Raw genomic sequence first — 21,945 nt, 5'->3', positions numbered from 1 at the left:
CCTCTTTTCATTTGTTACATTTGTTTCATAACCATTATTGAAGATGTTTTAACCAAGTAGAAAGTTTTGGTGGACACTTTTGAAAATTGTAAAGGTGAACTAGTTTAAAAAATAAAAAGAAAACGATAAAACATCTTTTGAGGTTATTTTGCTGGAAGGTTTTTAGAATAAATATAACTTAAAGATTTGGAGATTTGTATGCCAAAATAAGTAAAGTATTATATAGGGGTTGTACGTAAATGAATATTTTGAAGTAATTAAATGGTGTTTGTTACATAGTTCTTCCAAAAATGACATAAACTGTTCTGCAATATTCATATTTATGCTTTACTTTTTAACTGTTGTAAAATGCGAAACTGATGACAGTTAATCAAGAGAGACCAATTTCTCGAACGTAAGTTACATAACATGTTGTTTCAATTATTACCCAGGATGCAATGCTAATTACCAATGTAATGATGGAAGTTGTCTTTACCATTCTCTTGAGTGTGACGGCAATATCGATTGTGCTGATGGGGAGGATGAAGGACCTCAATGTAAGTAATATGCATAAAAAAAGTAAAATCACAAAAATACTGAACCCCGAGGAAAATTCAAAACGGAAAGTCCCTAATCAAATAGCAAAATCAAACGATAAAACCCATCAAACGAATGGACAACAATTGTAATATGACTTAGGACAGGCATTTTCATATGTAGAAAATAGTGGATTGAACCTTGTTTGAAAACGCTAAACCACTCACTTGTACGACAGTCGCATCAACTTCTATTTCATTTAAACGATGAATGAACAAAACAGATGTTATATGTGAAATTATCAAAATATGGATCCAGCAGTTATCACTGTGTAACAATCTCAATTAGAACACAAACAAACAAATATTAAATGAAGAAGCACACAATGCATTTATCAAATTTAACAAACACATCAATTGCTTACTTTTATATGTATTAATATCAGTAATACAACAGTTGTCTCATGTGTAGTAAATCTGCTAACCCTTCAGGAATACCTCAGATCATCCCCGATTTTCGGTAGGGTATTTGTTGCTCAGTGTTTCGTTTTCTATGTTATGTTTTTGTGAACTGATGTTTATCTTAAATTTTTTTTGTTTTACCTTGTCGAAATCACTTTATTTTCGACTTATATGTTATAATATCCATTAGGCATATTTCTGCTCTATTTGTATAACTACATGTTATATATATTTTAATTTAATTTAAGAAAGTAGACATTGGTTCAGGAAGATAACTCATTTAAATCATTAATGCGTTTGTAAAAGTCAATTTTAATCAATACATTTTAAGACCTTTCCTGAAATAGATTTAAAATAATCTATATAACCTAGATTTTTTGAATATATTGATTAAAATAGTTAACACAAACGTACTGTTGATTTAAAGAGTTATTTCCCTCATCCTAGGTCTTCCTCCTTAATAAAGAAAGGCAGCTTTCAGTTGAGATATTTTAAAAATAATTGTGTCGCATCCAAATTCTATTAAATTGTGCAAACTCTATAGCATCAATGCACATTTGGACAAAAAATAAAGCTTTACTGATGAAAAACGTTGACACAGAAAATGACGTTATTTCGAAACTTCGTAGATATAGTTATCTTGTATACTTAATGAAAATTTAAGAAAGGCTGTTTGTCAGTATCGATCGTTAATAAACTTTAAGATTGAGAATGGAAACAGGGAACGTGTCGAAAAGATAACCCGATCAAAGATCAGTAAAACAATATCCGAATCCACCAATGGGTCTTTAACACAGCAAGCAAATCCCTCACCCGGAGGCGGGCTTTAGATAGCTCTTAAACAAAATAAAATTAACGGTACCAATTTTCTTGCACCAGATGCGCATTTCGACAATACTTAAAATTGAGAATGGAAATGGGGAATGTGTCAAAGAGACAACACACCGACCAAATAAAAAAACAACAGCAGAAGGTCACCATGTCTCTTCGGTGATGCTCGGGCCAAAATATTTGATATCCAAAGCTTATATAAAAGATGAAGAGCTATAATCCAAAAGGTTCAAAAAGTATAGCCAAATCCGTGAAAGGAATCAGAGCTTTGCATGAGGGAGATACATTCCTTAATCTATAATAATTTCCAATATTTTGTAACCTCAAATTTTAATAACACAAAACAATCAGTATTTTCATGCAAATGTGTACTAGTTTAGCGAAAATGATCGTCACACTAAAATCGGAAACATATAAACCCTTCCTTCTGTCTGTGCATACTTAAAAACTTTCATAGGATTAGGTTCTGTTTTTAAAGAGGTAGCTACAAGTTTTAATGTTTAATATCTGAAACAGCAAATTAATAAAGCAACTAGAATAAAAATAATATCAGCAGAATGTCTGGTATGGATGAATAGATAAAGTCATTCGACACAACTCGACAGATTTCGTACCTTTATCTAGAGTAGCAGATCCAATCTAAGATTGCCGATTGAGACACGGTGTGTAAGAGACACGGTGTGTAAGAGACACGGTGTGTTATAGACACGGTGTGTTATAGACACGGTGTGTAAGAAAAACATAACTGAATACAACTTAGAAAAATAGTTAAAAACACTATGAGAGGCATAACATTCTACAGCTGCCTAGAATACATTTTAATTTACACCTTTGACTCTTTCCACGAAATAGAGAAAATGTCTTTGGTTTTTGTTGTTGAAGTAAATTCTTTCTATGGCCCAGATGCGTTGGAACTGAACTTAGACAGACAATTTACAGCTTATAATTTGATTAATTTACAATATTTAGCAGCCAATGAGAAATACCGATCACATTTTGTAATGTAAACAAAACGAAACCCTTTTACAATTGTAGATACACGATTTCAAAAAATAAGCCAGGAGCCTGAAATTCAGTAGTTGTCGTTTGTTGAATCGAATGTGTTTCATGTTTTTTTTCGTTCATTTTTTCGTACACACATTAAACCTTTGTTTTTCTCGTTTAAATAAGTCTTTCGTTTTTCATTTCGGGGCCTTTCATAGCTGTCTATACGATATAGGCTTTGCTCATTTCTGAAGGCAATACCTATAGTTGTTAATGTTTGTGTCATTTTGTCTCTTGTTGGGATTTGTCTCTTTGACAATCATACCACGTTTTCTTCTTTATATCCGACGCAGAGATCATGTTCGTTTCGTTCAATGCTTAGTAACACAACACGCAATATAGATGCAGTGATGCGAAGCCTGATTTAACGGAAATGAACACTGCGCCGGAAATTGAGTGAAGACATGATTATCATAGAAATCATGTGTTGATTAATTATTACTTGTCTTTTAAGGTCAGTGTCCTAATGGTGAATTCAGATGCTTTGGTGGAAAATGTATAGACTACTCTTTGGTTTGTGATGAAACGCCTGATTGTATAGCGGAGGACGACGAAGTAGATGAAACATGTGGTAGGTTATAAATGTAATATCACAAGTCAGAATTAAGGATGCTCGCGGGTACAGAAATATCAGCAAAAGAATAAATTTTTATTTTTCATTACACATTTTATTTATTACACTGTTGGTTTGTACTTTATGATATTGTACAAAAACAACTAAACAAATCGATTCAGTTTGGCCCCGGATAACTCTTGAAATGTTTGTATCATTGAAAAAGCTCCAAATTATCTCCCTTTGGTGCAAAAATGCGATTTTTTTGGCATTTAAATGGAAATATTTTTTTAATTCATCGGTGACCTTTATAATTATTATATTAGTATTTTCAAATAAGCTGCACATCAACTGAATAATTCTAAAATTTGAGCGATTTCTGTAAATAAGTTTTTTTTTTTATTTCGTAATACCTCTATTTCTCTTATTAGTTCAACAGAAAAAAAGGACATCAACAAAAATGTATGCTTCTTTCGGAAGCAGATTGTAAGCTTAAATGAACGGTGAACGGAATTTTTATTTCATTTGTCAATTAGGTATATGATAAAGTTATTTTATAAAAGAAATAGCGAAATCCTATATCAGAAAAAAAAAGATTTATACCGACAAGCCCCATTAATCACATTTTACCACAAGTCAGAATTAAACACATTTTATCATGAGTTATTTGTCACATTATACCACGAGTCAGAATAAATCACGTGTTATTCAAATATTTCGAAGAATGATGACATTGCATGTTAAAATTATTTTTTTCATTATGAATCTAAAGAATACATTACAAAAAACCTAGCAAACATGGAAATAAGACACGATAGGAGCATAAGGTGTATATCTGTTGCCATATTGTTCTGGCTGTGAGCGTACCTACCGTACAACTATCCCTAAAATAACATGTAATAATTTAATTTTGGATGTAACTCGTCTTCTGATTGGTTGACGTTATTTTGTTATGAGCCCATAGACATAATTTAGTCATGTGACCGTGACGTCATCAACGTTTTTTTTAATGTTTTCTACGGTTTAAAATGGAATTTAGAATTAAATTATAAGAAATGGCAGTGTATTTTTTCTGTCTAACCGAAATAACATAAAAAAATTGATGCCCACTGTTAAATAACCCGCTACGATCGTTATTCAGTGTGCACCAAATTTTGTATGTTATTTCTTTATAGACAGAACAAATATTACAGTCATTCCTTAAATAGAAAATGTTCAGATAAGTCATACTCAAAATGAATCACGTAAGCTAAACAACATAAATCTCATTGAAGATACTCTACTCACCATTGGGGTAACCACACGCGTGAAAGGGTTGAATAAGACTTTTTAATTCTCTTAAAGGATCCCGGATGTACTTAGCTGAGGTTTTGGGATTTGTGTCAGATGTTCGGACTCATTTAGTGTTCCCTACGATAAACAATAAAATATTTTGCCCTATAACATCAGTTTATCTTTTCATATCAGACTTGATAGCTCTTAAAAGGTCAGTCACTAAAATGTAACCATTTATTGATATTTTTCATTTGATTTGCGACCCAAATTATAAGGGAAGAGAGTAACTTTCCCGCCTTATTTAACAAAAATGAATATCTCGAAAAGGATCTGCAAAACCTATAAATATGTTTTAGCTTATTTTGTTCCTTAACTAATACTCTTTCGACTTAAACTATTAATTTTGAATTCTCGATTTTTTTCAATTTTAATCTAAGAACATCCATAAGCTAAACAGGTGTACCACAAAAAACCAAGACGTTGAAGAGTACTAATGTCCAAAAAAAAAAAAAAAAAGGATAAAAGGATGTGTGCAAATAATGCGAAATCCGTCATGTTCAAAATTGAAGTTGGTCGATAACCAATGATTACCAAAACTTATGGGAAATAGATATTTCGGGTCCTCGATGCGTTCGTAATGTTGGTCTTTCCATCTTTTTTTTCGAGAGTCACGGATTAGTCTTCCGTTTATAGGACAAAAATTGAAAGTAGTAATACTAAATCATTATGGAAATATAAATCCGTTTAAAAACAAATTTTTTTCGCTTTCGTGACGTTTTTTGGCGATATTTTTTTTTACAAAATTTACATAAAACGACAATTTTAAAAACAGAAGTTCCAAATATTGATGCCAACCTCTCATTTAAAGGTAAAGACAATGTTTGCCATCAATTTGTTTTTAAAAATCATACAGTTTCTTCGTTTATTTCTTAATCAAAGTTCGGCACCACGAGAAATCGTTAAAATTGAATATTTTTAAACAAATTTGAAATTTTATTTAGTACTTAGAAAATTATGTGTCGATTTTTTATTCAACTTTCCGCAAAACTTATTTACATCCTATAATCGGTTACACGAAATTTAGATACTTTCCGACAAGTTTTCATTTTCATTATCACATGTGCATACATTGCAAATGAAAGCGTTTTAAAAATAGTGTATCTCGTTTTGTTTTATATTTAATACTATTTGATCAATTTTATTTCAAAGTCGTGTACCGTTTCTTTTGTTGACTAGTATATTAATTTTGCATTCTTGATTATTTTTTTATTTCATCTAAGTACATCCTTAAGCTTAAACAGGTGGACCACCACAATAAACCAAGATGTTGAAGAGTATTGATGTCCAGAAATTAAAAAAAAAATAGAATAAAAAGATGTGTGCAAAATATTACGAAATCCGTAATGTTCAAATTGGAGTTCGTCGATAACCAATGATTACCAAAACTTATGGGAAATAGATATTTTGGGTTATCAATGCGTTCGTAATGTTTGTCTCTCCAACTGTTTTTTTCGAGAGTCACGGATTAGTCTGTTGTAGAAAAAAATCGCATCTTGCGTTCGATATTTGAATCGTGTTTTTTTTCGGACATATGTATTGACTACTGATCCCATGATACCCTCATTGACTATGCATACATCATCGCAGGGACATCGACAAGAGCTGGGGAAAGAAAGTCGCCCAGGTTATAAATCACAGTTTCACGTGGATTCGTATTTGTAAAAAAATGTTCAAGACTCCAAGTTAATCATTAGTGAGTTTGGTACTATATGGAATCAGACTTCTAAACTAATTTAACACTTGTTGTGATAAGGATTCAGATAATAATAAACGAAAGAGAATTAAGCATTACCAATAACAAATAAGTGTGTAAATCGAAAGGGTGAACCTCAAATAAAACATTAAATTTTATGAGAAATCGAATAGGATAATCACAAAGTGTGATTTGTAAAAAGATATATTATCAAATTAGGACTGTGTCACTGATAGGCTATTTATATAATTTAAATTAACACTCAGGATGGGGTTATGGTTCCAAATGGTGACTCAAAATCAACGAACAGTTTAATAGTTGATGAACAAAGGATTTTCTTATCCCAAAAATAGATCACCGGAGCCGTATTTGGCACAGTTTTGGGGAATTTTATGTCCTCAATGGTCTTCAATTTTGTACTTGTTTGGCTTTTCTAAACTTTTTTTATCTGAGCGTCACTGATGAGCCTTATGTAGACGAAACGCACGTCTGTCGTACTAAATTATAATCCTGGTACCTTTGATTTTAACTATCAAAAGAACAGTGTAAGGATTTATGATTTAAACCAATTTTGACCATTTGATGATTGCCTAAATTTATCTGTGTACAACTATACCTGCTTTTTTCCTGACACTCAGTTGTAATGGTTGACAAATGGTTATTTTAGCTCTCACAACACAGCGAGTACCAACGACCACAGTACCAACGACTACTGTACCAACGACTACTGTACCCACGACTACTGTACCCACCACTACTGTACCCACCACTACTGTACCAGCAACTACTTTACCACCTACTACAACCCAAACGACGACTGTTCCAACGACGACCGTTCCAGCGACGACGACACAGCCAGTAACTACTCAAACGAAAACATCAGAACCAACAACAACAGGTACTAAACATAACAATTTAAATTAAAATTAGTTTTAAATTTGATTGTTTTTTTTAATAAAAAACAAAAACGTGTACAAATCAACTGTATGAGAAAAGCTTACATAGAGAAATAATAAAGAAAGTCTCTTTAATTATAAAAAAGATGAAACAATGGTTGTATGAAACTAAATATTTAAATATGTCAATTAAACTATGAGAAATGTCATAATTAATGACTTTATTTCAGATTTAAAACTCCAATGGAACTATTTTTGTATAGTTTATTTTGGATGGCTGAGTCATGGCTGTGAATGTCTCGTCATTTTTAACATAAGAAAGTATGAAATAGGTTCCTATATTACAAAAGTGATCAATTTCTGTAGCTTTTAAAATAAGAGTCGACATGTTTGTTGGGATAATTTTTTTCAATTCCAATGATGGGTTTTGGGAAACATAAAAACAATACAGTTCAAAAATTGTATGAGCACACATTTTGCTGGAGTTAAACACTGACATCTTTCTGGTTTATGTCGGAACTAACATATATACAAATATCTAGATAAAATTACCTTGTGGAATACAGGGGCACACATACATCAGAAGCAATAAGAAAAAGATTTAATATACATGTACAGTCTTTGAATATGACCTTATGAAGATGTAATTTATTTGTTCTATCATTGCATTCTTGAATTGTAAGTTTATTTTTTACATTAATTCCTAATCATAATAAAGCCAATACAAGTACAAATTTCAGAAGATCATACCTTTCCATCGAGTGCGATACGATATTTCGCCACTCTCGAAAGTAACAGTTTGATTTTAAACGCTTAGGGAGCATTGTGAAATTTGATTTAATTGATCATAATCATAATACTCGGTATTTAGTTGCATTAGTTGTACAAAGGTCATACATTTACCACTTTATCGAGTTGAAAACGTAAAGAATGTATAAATATCATGACAATGGACGATATAAGGGCATACGATACAGTTACAGGGAAGGTAATGACGTTGCTAATGTAAAAGGATATTTTTGCAACGTCAAACGATGACATATCGAGAAAAGATGCATTTTTCGACTGATTTTTATCATTCAAACTGATTTTAGTTGAACACGAGTGCATGGACCCTATTTTCAAAAACAGCAATTTGTTTCATTTTGCAAGGAGATTATGTGACCCAAGTTTTATAAAACTGTAAACAGCGCATATATTTAAATGTTGATAAACATGCAGCACAAATGACGTTTTTTCCTCTATTCATGAACATTTGACAAATATGAGTTATTTGAGAATAAAAATTGCATAATCTTTCATGATACTTATAAATTACCGAAACTATCGATTATTTAACAGAAACAATTTGTGTTTATCTTTTAAAACAAAAAAAAAGTTATGTCTTTCTTTCGAAAAAGAAAAAACGAACACAAAGCTGAATTTTGAGGAAATGTACTAAATTTCGACCCCGTTTTACTCAAAAAATTGCACATGAAGGTATATTTTTTATTACATATTAGATTTAATCAGGTAAAAAATAGCCTAAATGCATATTTTTATCAACTTGTAAATACAGGTTCAAAACTATCGTATGCTCTTAAATGTCCCTAACGACTTTAAGACGATATGCAGAGAAAGGTAATTCTGGTATTCCAATGATCTTCACAAATATGTGTTCATTCAATACAACGTCATAAAACATGTTTTTATTTTATAACAGCACAATTTGAAATTCAGATGAAAGCAATACTGTTTGAATTTTGTACTTCAGTCAAATAAATCACACGCTTAGTTAAATCGAAATAATAAACTGATACGGAAAGCTATACAGACAAGTCAATTAATTATTTTATACCAACAGCTTGTGAGTATCTATACTTTTATACCAACAGCTTGTGAGTGTTTATACTTTCATACCAATATCTTGTGAGTATCTATACTTTTATACAAACAGCTTCTGAATATCCATACTTTTATACCAACAGCTTTTGAGTATCTATATTATTATTCCAACAACTTGTGAGTATATTTACTTTTATACCAACATCTTGTTAGTATCTATACTTTTATACCAACAGCTTGTGAGTATCTATACTTTTATACCAACAGCTTTTGAGTATCTATACTATTATACCAACATCTTGTGAGTATATTTACTTTTATACCAACAGCTTGTGAGTATCTATGTCATCAAGACGGTAAATGTATTTCCAAAGATAAAGTGTGTAATGGCCAAGAAGACTGCATGTTAGGAGAAGACGAAGATGATTGTGGTTAGTTAGCCTATTTTAGTTTGTTTTACGCATGCCTGTCATGTAAATTTATAATTAAATATCCAACCTTATCAGCTACGGGAATGCTTTTTAACTCTTTGTCATTTAAACGAACAGTTTTTTATATCGATGTTGTTCCAATAACTGGTCACATGTATGGTCGAAAAGTTCTTAAACACATTATTATTAATATCAATAAGACTTGATAACTTGTATGCACACATCAACGTGAAAAAATATTAATACATGAATCCGGAGTACGAATCTATTAAATATAAATAAGAAACATAATAAAACTCAAATCAAGACTACGGCTGATTTCTCTTGTGAGTGGACAACGGAGTATTTTGCTTTAGAAATGGCAATTCTTATAATCTTTGTATATTATGTAATCCCATATGATGATCGAAAAAGAATTACAATGATTCCATTATATTTATTTTAGGTGTTGACATGACTATCAATAATGTGGTCATTTTTATAAATAACCTGTATACAAAACTTTGAAGTTTTTGAAAACTAAGGATTTTCTAACCCAGGCATAGATTACCTTGGCCGTTTTTTGCAAAACTCTTTGGAATTTTGAATCCTCAATGCTCTTCAACTATTTAATTGTTTGGCTTTTCAAATATTTTGATATGAGCGTCACTGATGAGACTTATGTTGACGAAACGCGGATCTGGCGTACTGAATTATATTTCTGGAACCTTTGACAACTTTTACACCACTGGTTCAATGCCACTGCTGGTGGACGTTACGTTCCCGAAGGTATCAACAGCCCAGTAGTCAACACTTCGGTGTTGACATAGATATCAATAATGTGGTCATCTTTAAAAATTACCTGTTCACAAAACTTTGAATGTTTCAAAAACTAAGGATTTTCTTATCCCATGCATAGATTACCTTAGCCGTATTTGGTACAATTTTTTGGAATTTTGGATCCTCAATGGTCTCTTACTATTCACCTGTTTTGCCTTATAAATATGTTGTTGAGTCTTGTGTAGACAAAACGCACGTCTAGCGTACTTAACTATAATCCTGGTACCTTCGATAACTTTTACTGCAGTTTTCCCTGTTATGTTATACATGTTACATATACACTCAATGAACAATGACAGGTTTCGTTGGGGTTATTACACTTAGTCTTAAGTTTAATGTGGTGTTTGAAGAATATTATATGTAAATTTGTTGTATTGCCTTCCGGCTTTTTTTCCTTTTTGTTCTTCATAGACATTTGGAATTTTATTGTCTGCGTGTGTCTGCTTCATAAATAGAATGTCTTTATGTATACATATAATAGGTGACAGTAGTTATCCTCATTGTGCCCGTCATGAAACTACTGATACAATGAAAATTTTAAAATAAACTCTTTGGAATGATTGAATTAAATGCTACATGTATTTCACTTAATTAGGCATCCTATTGACTTTGACTTGTACGGACACATTATCGTCAAAAGTAAAACTCTCAGATTCTCATTCAAATCACAATTCTCAGACTCAGTGCCGTTGAGAAGTCATAGTTGAGGAATATGTCAAACATCCAGCTGGTCTTATAATTAAGGTATAACAAGCTGTCCAAAATGTTACCTATGTGTATAATAGGAAGTTTTTGGAAATCTCACAAAAATGTATAAGCAGAACGTATAATCGGTGTTATTTATATTAGCTGTACTTTAATCTATTTGTTGACTTGATTTGTCATTGATATGTTTATAATAATACTTCAGGAATAGATTACCTTAGCTATATTTGGCAAAACTTTTGAGAATTGTTGGTGTTCAATGCTCTTCATCTTCGAACTTTATTTGGCCTTTTAAACAATTCATTATTGGAGCGTCAGTGATGAGTCTTTTGTAGATAAAACTTACGTTAATATAAAATTTAAATCCTGATATCTATGATGAGTTTTTTTTTTGCAGTGTATAATAAACGTAAAAATATTATTTTGCTCCTATTTTGCAATGTTTTTAAGTTTGATCTTAATTCTTTGAATTGCTCTTACTTGACCAAGTACCAAAAAAACCCTTCATTTTTTTATATATATAAGGCCGTTAGTTTTCTCGCTTGAATTGTTTTACATTGTCTTATCGGGGCCTTTCTTAGCTGACTATATGCGGTATGGGCTTTGTTCATTGTTGAAGTTCGTACGGTGACCTATAATTGTTAATGTTTGTGTCATTTTTGTCTTTTGTGGATATTTGCCTCATTTGCAATCATACCACATCTTCTTTTTTATATAATACAGACTGAGAGTAGGCACTTATCGTTTGTATGATAGTTTCGTTTGTACACCGTTGGTTTGTAGTAATTAATTTTCACGTCTTTTATGAAGATATACGTTATACACTTTCTTATATGTAACACAGACACTCCTAACGATGATGTCGAAGATGATGAGGTCGGACCTACTGCCAGTGATGGTGATGATGACGCTGGTGGTTTCGATGATGGCTCTACAATCCAAACACGTGTCGACAATGATGGCTCTACAATCCAAACACGTGTCGACAATGATGGCGGAACAGACCATAGTACAGCAGGCCCTACAATAATGGAGGATGAACAGAAAGAAAATGACATAGGTATAAATTCTCAAAACCGCATGTCGTAAGATTGATTTAAAAGGAAACGATGGGTTCACTAGAGATAGTATATTGTATGAAATGTTCATTGCAAATATCATAAATTTATCAAGCGCTTTATAAAAACAATGATACATTAAAACGAAAATGTGATACGATAGCAGATGAAACACATGTTTGTCCAAGTTTAAATGACATGGAATTACGAAACCATTACAGATAAGGTCAATTTATATCATAAAACAAAGGATACAACCACTATCATGACTATTACAAAGCTAGCTGTCATCCTGATAAAATGACCTGCCATTACAAAATGCAAACGATTCAAACGATTTAACAAGTAGCCTGAAAAGTGACACAACACACTAAAACGAAATATGAGAGACACCAAACAAACGCCAACCTTGTGGCAGAGGTTCCTGGATTGAGGCAGGTACATATGAAATGTGGTGTAATTAAACATGAGTCAGCAGAGTCACACCAAACAATATAAAGCAAGCTGTAAAAATCACAAGAAGATGGCTTGCCTCATCAAAAAAGCTCCAAGTACAATTATTATTTTGTATACATAACATAGTAAATTCTGATGATCATGGCGGAATCACGTGCAGCGATGATGAGACTTATACATAAAATTATGTAACTTTAAAACTAGTAAATGTGATATGATAGCCTTCCAAACAAATAATCCCCAAAGTTCAAATAACTTTCATGAAAGTCACCGTAGCATGTATAGGTAAACATATATAATAAGATATAACCTATATTGCATAGTCAATTGTATTCACGACAATATTTCGTGTCGATAACGTTATGTTTTAAACGTTATATTATTACAACATGGCTACATGGAAGTTTCTAATTTCAGAATGCGGATCGAATATGATATTGGACTTTTTCAATGAATGTTCAAGTAAGTATAACATATGTTTTCTTTAATTTTTTTTGACAATATAATTAAGGATATTACAATAAGTTGTAAAATTTAAAAAAAAACATTACAGAATTCAAAATTACAATAAAGAGATGTGCCATAATTATCAATTTGAAAAGTTTTTCTAAGAGGCAAAAGTATGAGGTCGTTTTTCCTATTCCAGGCATAGATTACCTTAGCCGTATTCGGTACAAAGTTTTGGAATTTTGGATTCTCAATGCTCTTCAACTTTGTACTTCTTTGGCTTATTTAATTATTTCGATATGAGCGTCACTGATGAGTCGTATGAAGACGAAACGCGCGTCTGACGTACTAAATTATAATCCTGGTACCTTTGATAACTATTACAAAATCAGATCACCGGTTACAATTAAAAAAAAGAACATACTATACTAGTAATGCATTCTTGTTTAACATATTGATATACTTGCTCTAGGATTAGAGTTGTTTCATTATTGGTCACACATAAATTAATCTTTATCCTTTGTTCCACAGTAAACAAATTTACAAAGCTCACTATAAAATTGTAAAGATTGTCAATGGAACTAATTACTGTTCTGTATATCAACAGTCTATGCATAGTATAAAATTCCAACGTTCACGATACACCATTGCACCATACGCCATACACATTATTCCAATACCCGTTTCTCCATACATTGTACACCATTTTACACCATACCGCATATACTAAACACTTTTATATCATACAGCATACACGATACATCATTGTAACATACTGCCATACTACATAACGTATTTACAACTACACCACGCAACATACCCTTTTCCATATTACACCCCAATACATACACTATACACAATTATACAATACTGCATACCCATTTATAATATGAACGCTTTTTATTGAGAATTCTTTAACTACAGGTGCAACAAGTGTGGGAATGAACATCATGGTATTTGGACTTTGCTTACTCGGAGCACTTTATATCACAGCTTGATGGATCAAGTGTTAATCAGAAGTCATTTTAAAATTTAAATTGTTGTCTGGGTTTTTTTAATAACTTCACGGATCAGGGTTTGACAGGACCTCATTTTAATATAAGAATTGTTAAGTTTTTTGTAGATTTTTAAACAAAAACTTAGATATATGATATTGATATTACATTTTGTCATTTATTTTTCAGTACTGTCCGTTATTTTTGTACATGTTTGGATGTTGAATTATTATGTTAGTTGTGAAATAGTTGTATTTTTCTTATTTTTTTCATTTAGTTGCTTGCTGATATATTTTAACAATTTTGTTCACGATTTTTTTTGAATTTGCAATTTTTTTTGCTATAAGCTATTTCTGATTAGAAAATTACTGATTGTTAACACTTAATGTTAAAAGTCAGAAAGAATAATACAACGTTCTGATTATTATTTCTTATTGTTCCACATATCTACAGTTTTTCAAAAACGATTTTGGGGGCATACTTTCGGACAAAGTAATTCCATTAACGATAAAAAAAAAAAAATTGTGATTGTTGACAGTAACGTTTTTGCTCGAAAGAACGAGATTCAAACGTTATTTGTTATGAACTGGATTAAAAAGTATCTGAATATTTGAATATAAGTACAGAATATAAGTACAGAATATCGGTTTCTTTTTTAAGATACATTTCGAAGGATAAATGTCTTTGTGTGCCTACAATTTAGGAAGCATATTTTTTTCTCTTAAGAAAACAGTTTAAGTTGATACTATGATATCTTAATGACGCATGGGACAATTGTGTACAAGAATAATTTGTTAAATATTACAATTGTGTTTCCTTCTTTTGAATAATAATGTGAGGATATTGTATGCATGTTATTTAATGTAAATATTCGGTTTTGTAATATAAGAATACTGTATTAACATCAGGATTTATCTATTATTAGGCAGTTAGCTATGACAACAATACAATGTTTAAAACTTTTTGCATAATTCATCAAAGAAAGCTGTCTTACTATCCATCAATTTGTATATTTCTGTCGACGATTTTTTTCAAAAGAAAATAAAAATAAATTTTATAAAAAATGGTACAATTGTTATTTTTAACAGCCAGTTTCTGCAAAAAAATCCTTTTTAAGGAGTCAATCATGGTAGAAACATTGATGACGTCGCGGTCACATGACATCCTTATGCCTATGAGCTGACATGAGCTAATAAAATAAACATATAACGTCTAAAATTAAATTAGAATAATGAGTACGCATAGTTTTCACCATTTCCACGACCACTTACTTCTGTTCGTTAAATAAGCGATTTTTTTTTACTTAAATAAGGCTGTTAGTTTTCTCGTTTGAATTGTTTTACATTATCTCATCGGGGCCTTTTAAAGCTGACTATGCGGTATGGGATTTGCTCATTGAGAAATGCCGTACGATGACCTACAGCTGTTTTAAAATGTCTGTGTCATTTTGTTCTTTTGTGGATAGCTGTCTCTTTGGAAATCATACCATACCTTCTTTTTACATGATTATGTTCTGCTTTCCGTTGTTATTGTTGAAAAAACAATAAATATGAAACATAGTCCGTTCATCTTCGTTTAGATCGAAGTCTGTATGACATGATAAGATGCATGCTAAAAAGTCTTCGTCAGTTAAGCTATGTAGATAGGCACTGAATTCGATTGGACCTATATCTATTAAATCACACCAGAAATTTTTACAAGAAAGTACGATGTGAATAGTTATATCACCGAAAAACCTTCCGCACTTGTCACACAGTAAAAACGGTTCTTTATATGGACGGGTTAAGGTACATAGGTTGACAATAAAACGGCACTGTTCTATAAGTAATGGATGTTTTCGGCTAAAAGTCCAAGCAGGATGAAGACCTTTGGAAAGTGTATGTATACGACTGAAGAATTTAAAATCTTTGTCTATTTGTGTCCTGAAACGCCACAACGATTCCTCGATTTCTTGGACGGCAACTTTAACTTTCTTCTTCCATTGAATGTAAGTTGGGAAATGACCTGTACTCAGGTAAGTATCAAAGTCTGACAATCCATAATTGATCAAAATTCTATGTATATCGGGAATAAATCCAAGTTGGTGTTTCACACAGTTATATTTAAATTCCATAGCTCGGGTGAGAAATATCTGCTTTGAAAGCATAGAGTCTTTCATTAGTACTAACTTTCCAAGAAATAATAATTTCCGTTCATCTATGTATGACTCGGCGGATTTCCATCCAATCAACGCATTTACCATATCAGATATAGTTTGCCTTGGTAGTCCCTGTATAGATTTACACACATATCGCTGTGCACGTTCTAATAGTAAAATCTCGGTGTTGGTAATTTCGGTCCACAATTCACACCCGAAAAAAGCTTTCGTGAAACACACCTGACGAACTATACGGTTACAAGTGTCAATACTGATAACAGAAGGATGTAAACCTGATTTGATTAACCCTAATGCTGAAGATCTTAATGTTCTGCAGGCTTGAAGTGTTCTGTCCATGGAATTAAGGTTACTGTTCAATAGGACTCCTACGTGTCTAGCGGAAATTTCCAATTGTATGCTGCTGTTGTACAGTAGAATATCCGTATGTTGTTTTGATTTGGAAAAATTAAGTTGAATGCTTTTTAGTGGATTAAACTTAAATTTCCAATCAATGCTATAATTTTCGCATATTGTTACCATCGTTTGCATGTTACAACAGTTAGTACTGATCAAAGCGATATCATCTGCTTGAACGGGTGATGAAATATGAATGTCCGTTACGAGTATGCCACGTCTACAGTCGGAAAGCTCTTCTAACAAGTCATTAATGTATAACAAATACAATTTAGATGATAAGCTGCTCCCTTGGCGAACACCACGATAAACTGGGAAGAAACGTGAGATTTGTCCGTTGTAAAGAACTGCACTGTTAGCGTCCGAGTACATATTAGCTATAAGCAACCATAGTTTTCCAGTTACTCCATATTCAAGCAGTTTGTACAACAATCCGTTGTGCCAAACCGTGTCAAATGCCTTTGTTGAATCAAGTAAAACAACTATAACTTTTCCAAGTCTTTCAATATGGTGATAAACGGATTCATGGATATTGAATGATGTATGTAAACACGATAGACACTGCTGATATGCCGTTTGCTGTGGATTTGGAAAACATTTGTTGTCTTTCTTCAATTCAAGTTTTAAATCAATGATTTTATCAAACACTTTTCCAATACACGGTGCTAAACTTATTCCTCGATATGAGTTTGGATCACTTTTACATTTGTTTCATCCTTTAAATAAAGGAACAATCAAACTTGATTTCCAAGATTTTGGAGAATAAAAGTTGTAACAAACTAAGTTGAAAAGTTTTGTCATGTGATTTCTCAAACTGTTTCCACCGTATTTCAGATGTTCATATTCGATGTTATCCAATCCAGACGCTTTATTATTTTTTAGGCACTTCAATACCTTTTCCACTTCGTTAACTGTAATATGTAGCTTAGTATTGTCATAAAATGTTCCTCTGAAATCTTTGTGAGCATCATCAACAGTCTTGGTTATAGCCCGTTCCTTGTCACTAACCGGTTCTGATTCAGTATTTTGTTTGAAGATTGACTCGAAGTGATCTGCCCATCCATCTAAGATATCATCCTGAGTCGAACTTTGTCTTCCATTTACAATTAGTTTTGATAAGCAGCTTTTAGACTTTTTATTTTTGTTCAGAAATGACCAGAGACGTTTTTGATCTATATCGAAATCCTTTTCGAGTGAATCATATGTTTCTTGCATATGCTTTTGATATGCATTTCGTAATTCCCGTCGGAAATTTCGTTTGGCTGATTTGTATTCTTGAAATATGACGTGTTCACCTCTTGGTCTATTACAAGAAATCCATTGTTGGCGTTTTGAAGCCATATTTTCATGCAGCGCTTTTACGTGATGAGTCCAGTATGGTTTAAGGTATTTTACGAAAGTTTTGTGTGGTAAAGTTTCTGTTTCAGCTTGTTGTATTGCATCGACGATGTTCGAATAATAACACTCTATATCACAATTAGAACATCCTAAACTCGGTATCTCCACGCCCCAAAGATGCTGTGAAGTTGCAAAAGAGAAGTCTTCCAAATTGTTCTTTTCTCGAGCCTTATTCCATGATACCTTAGGTTGTTTTATTATTGTTGCCGTGTCTGCAATTACTGTATTGTCTAATTTTAGCTTGGCTATAATTGGATGATGATCCGAAACATTAAACGAATGGTCGTCTAACACTCTTGCAGAATCAATTAGACTGATATTATCCTTTGATATCAAAATATGGTCTAAAGCAGTAGATGGGCCGCTTTCATACGACTGAAATGTAAATGTACTTCCTTCCCCAAAGGATTGTAAATGTAAAGAAACAAGACGCAATTCGTCCAAAAATTTCGCAAATGTTACTGATCGTTTATCTTTAACGGAATTAAATGATCTCGGTCCATTTACTTTGGCGTTTATATCTCCAAGAATGATGACCGTACCTAGCTGAGAGTATATCATGTATATGTCGTACAGTCGCTCAACGTAAATTCTAAAATGTTCGAATGACTTTGACGATGCAGGTAAGTATACGCAGAAACAATATATATTATCTGAGTGAATGGTGTGAATTTCTATTCCTGTTATACGCGTGTCCTCTATATCAATACTTTCAACATATTTGACAATTGAAGATTTAACAATAAAAGTCACACCACCTTCCATGCGAATTTTAAACGCTTCAGGGTAGTCATCATCAACACATTTTGGATTTACTGATGAAAAAGTCGAATCAATACTTTCGAGTACATTTACACAGTGTCTACGCAACCAATGTTCCTATAAAGCACATATATCAACATTGTGGTTTTTCAAGCACTCCACTAAATATGGAACACTTGACATAATCCCTCTACAATTCCATGACATAAATGTTAGTTTGCTGGACATGTTCATTAAAGTGTCACATAAGATATATATAATTACTAGATATGTTAATTTGTTAATTGCCATATTTTTCATTCTTATAACCGGTTCTTTCTTGTAGCTGACGACGGGATAACAAACGTTTGAAAAAAAATGCCGTCTGGCCAAAAGTTAGAATCATACACTCTTTCTTTTTCTGAGTGTCGAACATTTAGTTGAGCAGAGTTACTATATAATCCTTTGGTGAAAAATCGAATATAGGTGAACTTGACATTATTTTCAAGTAGGAAGGCTCGCATGTCACTTTCGGTGCAGTCTTTCCTAATTCCGCCGACATACAAACGTTCGACTCGTTTATCAGATACTCCTCTAAAATTGTTTAACGAAACCATGTTTTGATCACTCGATATAACAACTTCAATGTGTTCAGGTGCAGATTGATTCTGTGTTTGTTTTTCCCCATGATTTTCTCTAGTCTTGGACATTTCAAATGAGCTGAATTCTAACATACTACTATCATCAATAACTATGTCTATATTTGTAGAATTATCAGTAATTATATCTTTTTCCCCTCTATACTGATGTTCAGTTGTTGACTTTCTTTGTTCTTTATCTGTTAGCTCTTCCATTTGAGATTTTGACAGACGTTTTGGACTCACGAACGAAATGAGATCAATGTCGCTGCCAGTACTTATTTTCGGTGACTTTGGATAGTTCTTTGTTTTTGTTTTTGTCTTCTTCATGTCACCACTTTTGTGTAAATCTAAGATACTTCTGTTGTTCACTGTGATGTCTGATTTTACTGTGTCTATTTCGTCATTCAAATCATAGATATCTTTTCTCACTAATTTTAAGTTAGCACGTAAAGCATCTACTCCGCTAAATTTCGAGTCTTCCAGCCTTGTTATTCTAGAATCTACAGACTTTTCGAACATTTTCAACGCATTAATATCTTCTTTTACTGACTGTATCTTTGTTGAGTTATTTCCTGTTTCTGTTGTAAGAGAACTTATTACTGTGTCAATTTCTGAGATATCCTTTTTGACCTCAATCAAGTTTGGACTAGTTTGCTTAGTCTGATGGTTTTCATCTGTGAGAGTTTTGATTTTGCATCTTATTTCGGCCATGAATTCAACTAAAGCAGAGTCAGATTTGTCAATCGAATTTTGGAGTCGATATATTTTATCTGCTTGTTTCTTCACGACATCTTTTAACGTTTCGTTTTCTTTAATCATATCGTGTATCCTTTTATCAATGTTATCAATATCTTGTGCGTTTTCACCTTTCATTGTCATTATATCGCGATCCAACCGTGCTAAGCCTTCTTTGAGGAATAAGTCGTTGGAACTGTCTGTTCCTACATCTTGTCCGTTATCAGATGATCTACAGTTTTGTGATTGCCTTGGTCCTTGCGATTTTGGAATATTAATAGTTTCTAGCAATTCGTCGTTACAATTGTCATTCAATGCAACATACAAAATAAAGCAATCTTTGGCTAATTTTTGTAATAATGTGTCCCCATTTTTTGAACGTGCTCCGTATCGCTTTTTCAAAGTTGCTGTCTTGTATGGACAATTTTCCCGATCTCTAACTTCCGAAAAGAAGCGCATTCGTATTTCTTCAAGTAAAGGTGTATCACTGCTAGTTGTTTGGATAAGTTTTGAAATGAAGGTTTCTTTTGGGCAGCCTCTGAAATTTTCATCGAAGTTATTGAGTATTGCATCCATATAGTTAAACACTAAATCGTCGGGTCCTTCGAACTCATTTAAATCATCCCTCGTTTTATTTTGTGTCAGATCCATTTCATTGTTTGTTGCTATTTGACTATCATCTTGACCATATTGTAAATACAACGAACCAACCGCTTGGAGCTCAGTTATCGTGTAAGAGTCGTTCATAATAACTGAGAATAGTAGTGCGTATTCGGATAGTTCCACAAGTCCTTGTCTGTATTTAAACGTTGCTTCGTCTGCTATTAACTGTAGAAATCATATACAAGTATACCGTATTCCGCTGTAGGCAATTAATAGAGTCCAAAGTCCAACTTAATAATTACGGACGATCGTTGACCATAGAGTACACACTATATACCCTTAGTGAGATGTTTTCACTGTTGTGTTGTGCAAATTGTTTCATATATTCTGTTTTATACGAATTATAGATAAATGTTTTAACTCACAAATTTGAATGTTAGCAATCCTGGTAATATAGAATAAAAATCCAGTTCATAAATAAATCCAAAAAAATCGTTTTAACACTCAAAATCCCAATATTAATATGAGACAAAAATTCAGTAACTAATAACAGGGATACACGGGCTAACGCTGTAATCCGAGTTTATTGTTAAAACAGCAGATATGTAATAAAAGATATTTACTTTGGAAAAAAAAGAATTAAACATAATGTAGTTTCCAATAATGAGTATGAAAATGCTGATGTCATTGGGTTTTTTTTTTCATTTTGAATGTCAATCTGGTATCTTTGGCCTCTCTTTTAACATATGGTTATAAATATTGAACTTGAAGACGGCATGCAGCAAAATGGTTTGAATAAACTGCTGATAGTGTCATTAAAAATCAACAGATTCTTTTGTAATACGACCATGTCCAAAAATAGAGACAACGTCGACTGTTCTCAAACGGAATCAAACAAGCAGTTCGTTGTATTATAATTATTATGTCAAATATGACATACAAGATAACATGAAACGGAAACACGTGACAAAACTAATCACGTTATAAGCTAGACATATAGTCTACGATAAAATATATTTTAGATTATAATCATTGTGGTGTTTGTTCGGTTGATACGAAACTGATGTATATTCCACAATATCATTGGTTTATTCTTATAAATCTACGCCATGTGTACTCTTGTTGATAGTTATGTCATTATAAATCAAACCCATCTTATTTGGTTTATATCAATAATTACCAATTTAAGGAATTATAAAAAAAAAAAGATGT

At 32.3% G+C, this 21,945-nt stretch overlaps 1 protein-coding gene and 1 long non-coding RNA gene across 2 annotated transcripts; one reads left to right on the top strand and one right to left on the bottom strand.

Moving 5' to 3' along the window:
* The first annotated feature begins 12,054 nt into the window (after positions 1–12,054).
* LOC134694845 (uncharacterized) lies at positions 12,055–14,145 on the top strand. The gene is made up of 3 exons (XR_010102626.1): positions 12,055–12,168; positions 13,040–13,084; positions 13,994–14,145. It is a non-coding gene; the product is annotated as an uncharacterized LOC134694845 (long non-coding RNA).
* Positions 14,146–17,326: 3,181 nt separating this feature from the next.
* Positions 17,327–18,574, bottom strand: LOC134694392 (uncharacterized). Its single transcript, XM_063555400.1, has one exon. It carries the CDS (start codon positions 18,572–18,574, stop codon positions 17,327–17,329), a length of 1,248 nt encoding a protein of 415 aa, XP_063411470.1.
* Between the last annotated feature and the right edge of the window lie 3,371 nt (positions 18,575–21,945).

Source organism: Mytilus trossulus, chromosome 13 (genome assembly GCF_036588685.1).
Source record: "Mytilus trossulus isolate FHL-02 chromosome 13, PNRI_Mtr1.1.1.hap1, whole genome shotgun sequence".
NCBI lineage: Eukaryota > Metazoa > Mollusca > Bivalvia > Mytilida > Mytilidae > Mytilus > Mytilus trossulus.
Note: the sequence above shows the minus strand (reverse complement) of the source record. Positions and strands in the feature narration are given on the sequence as shown.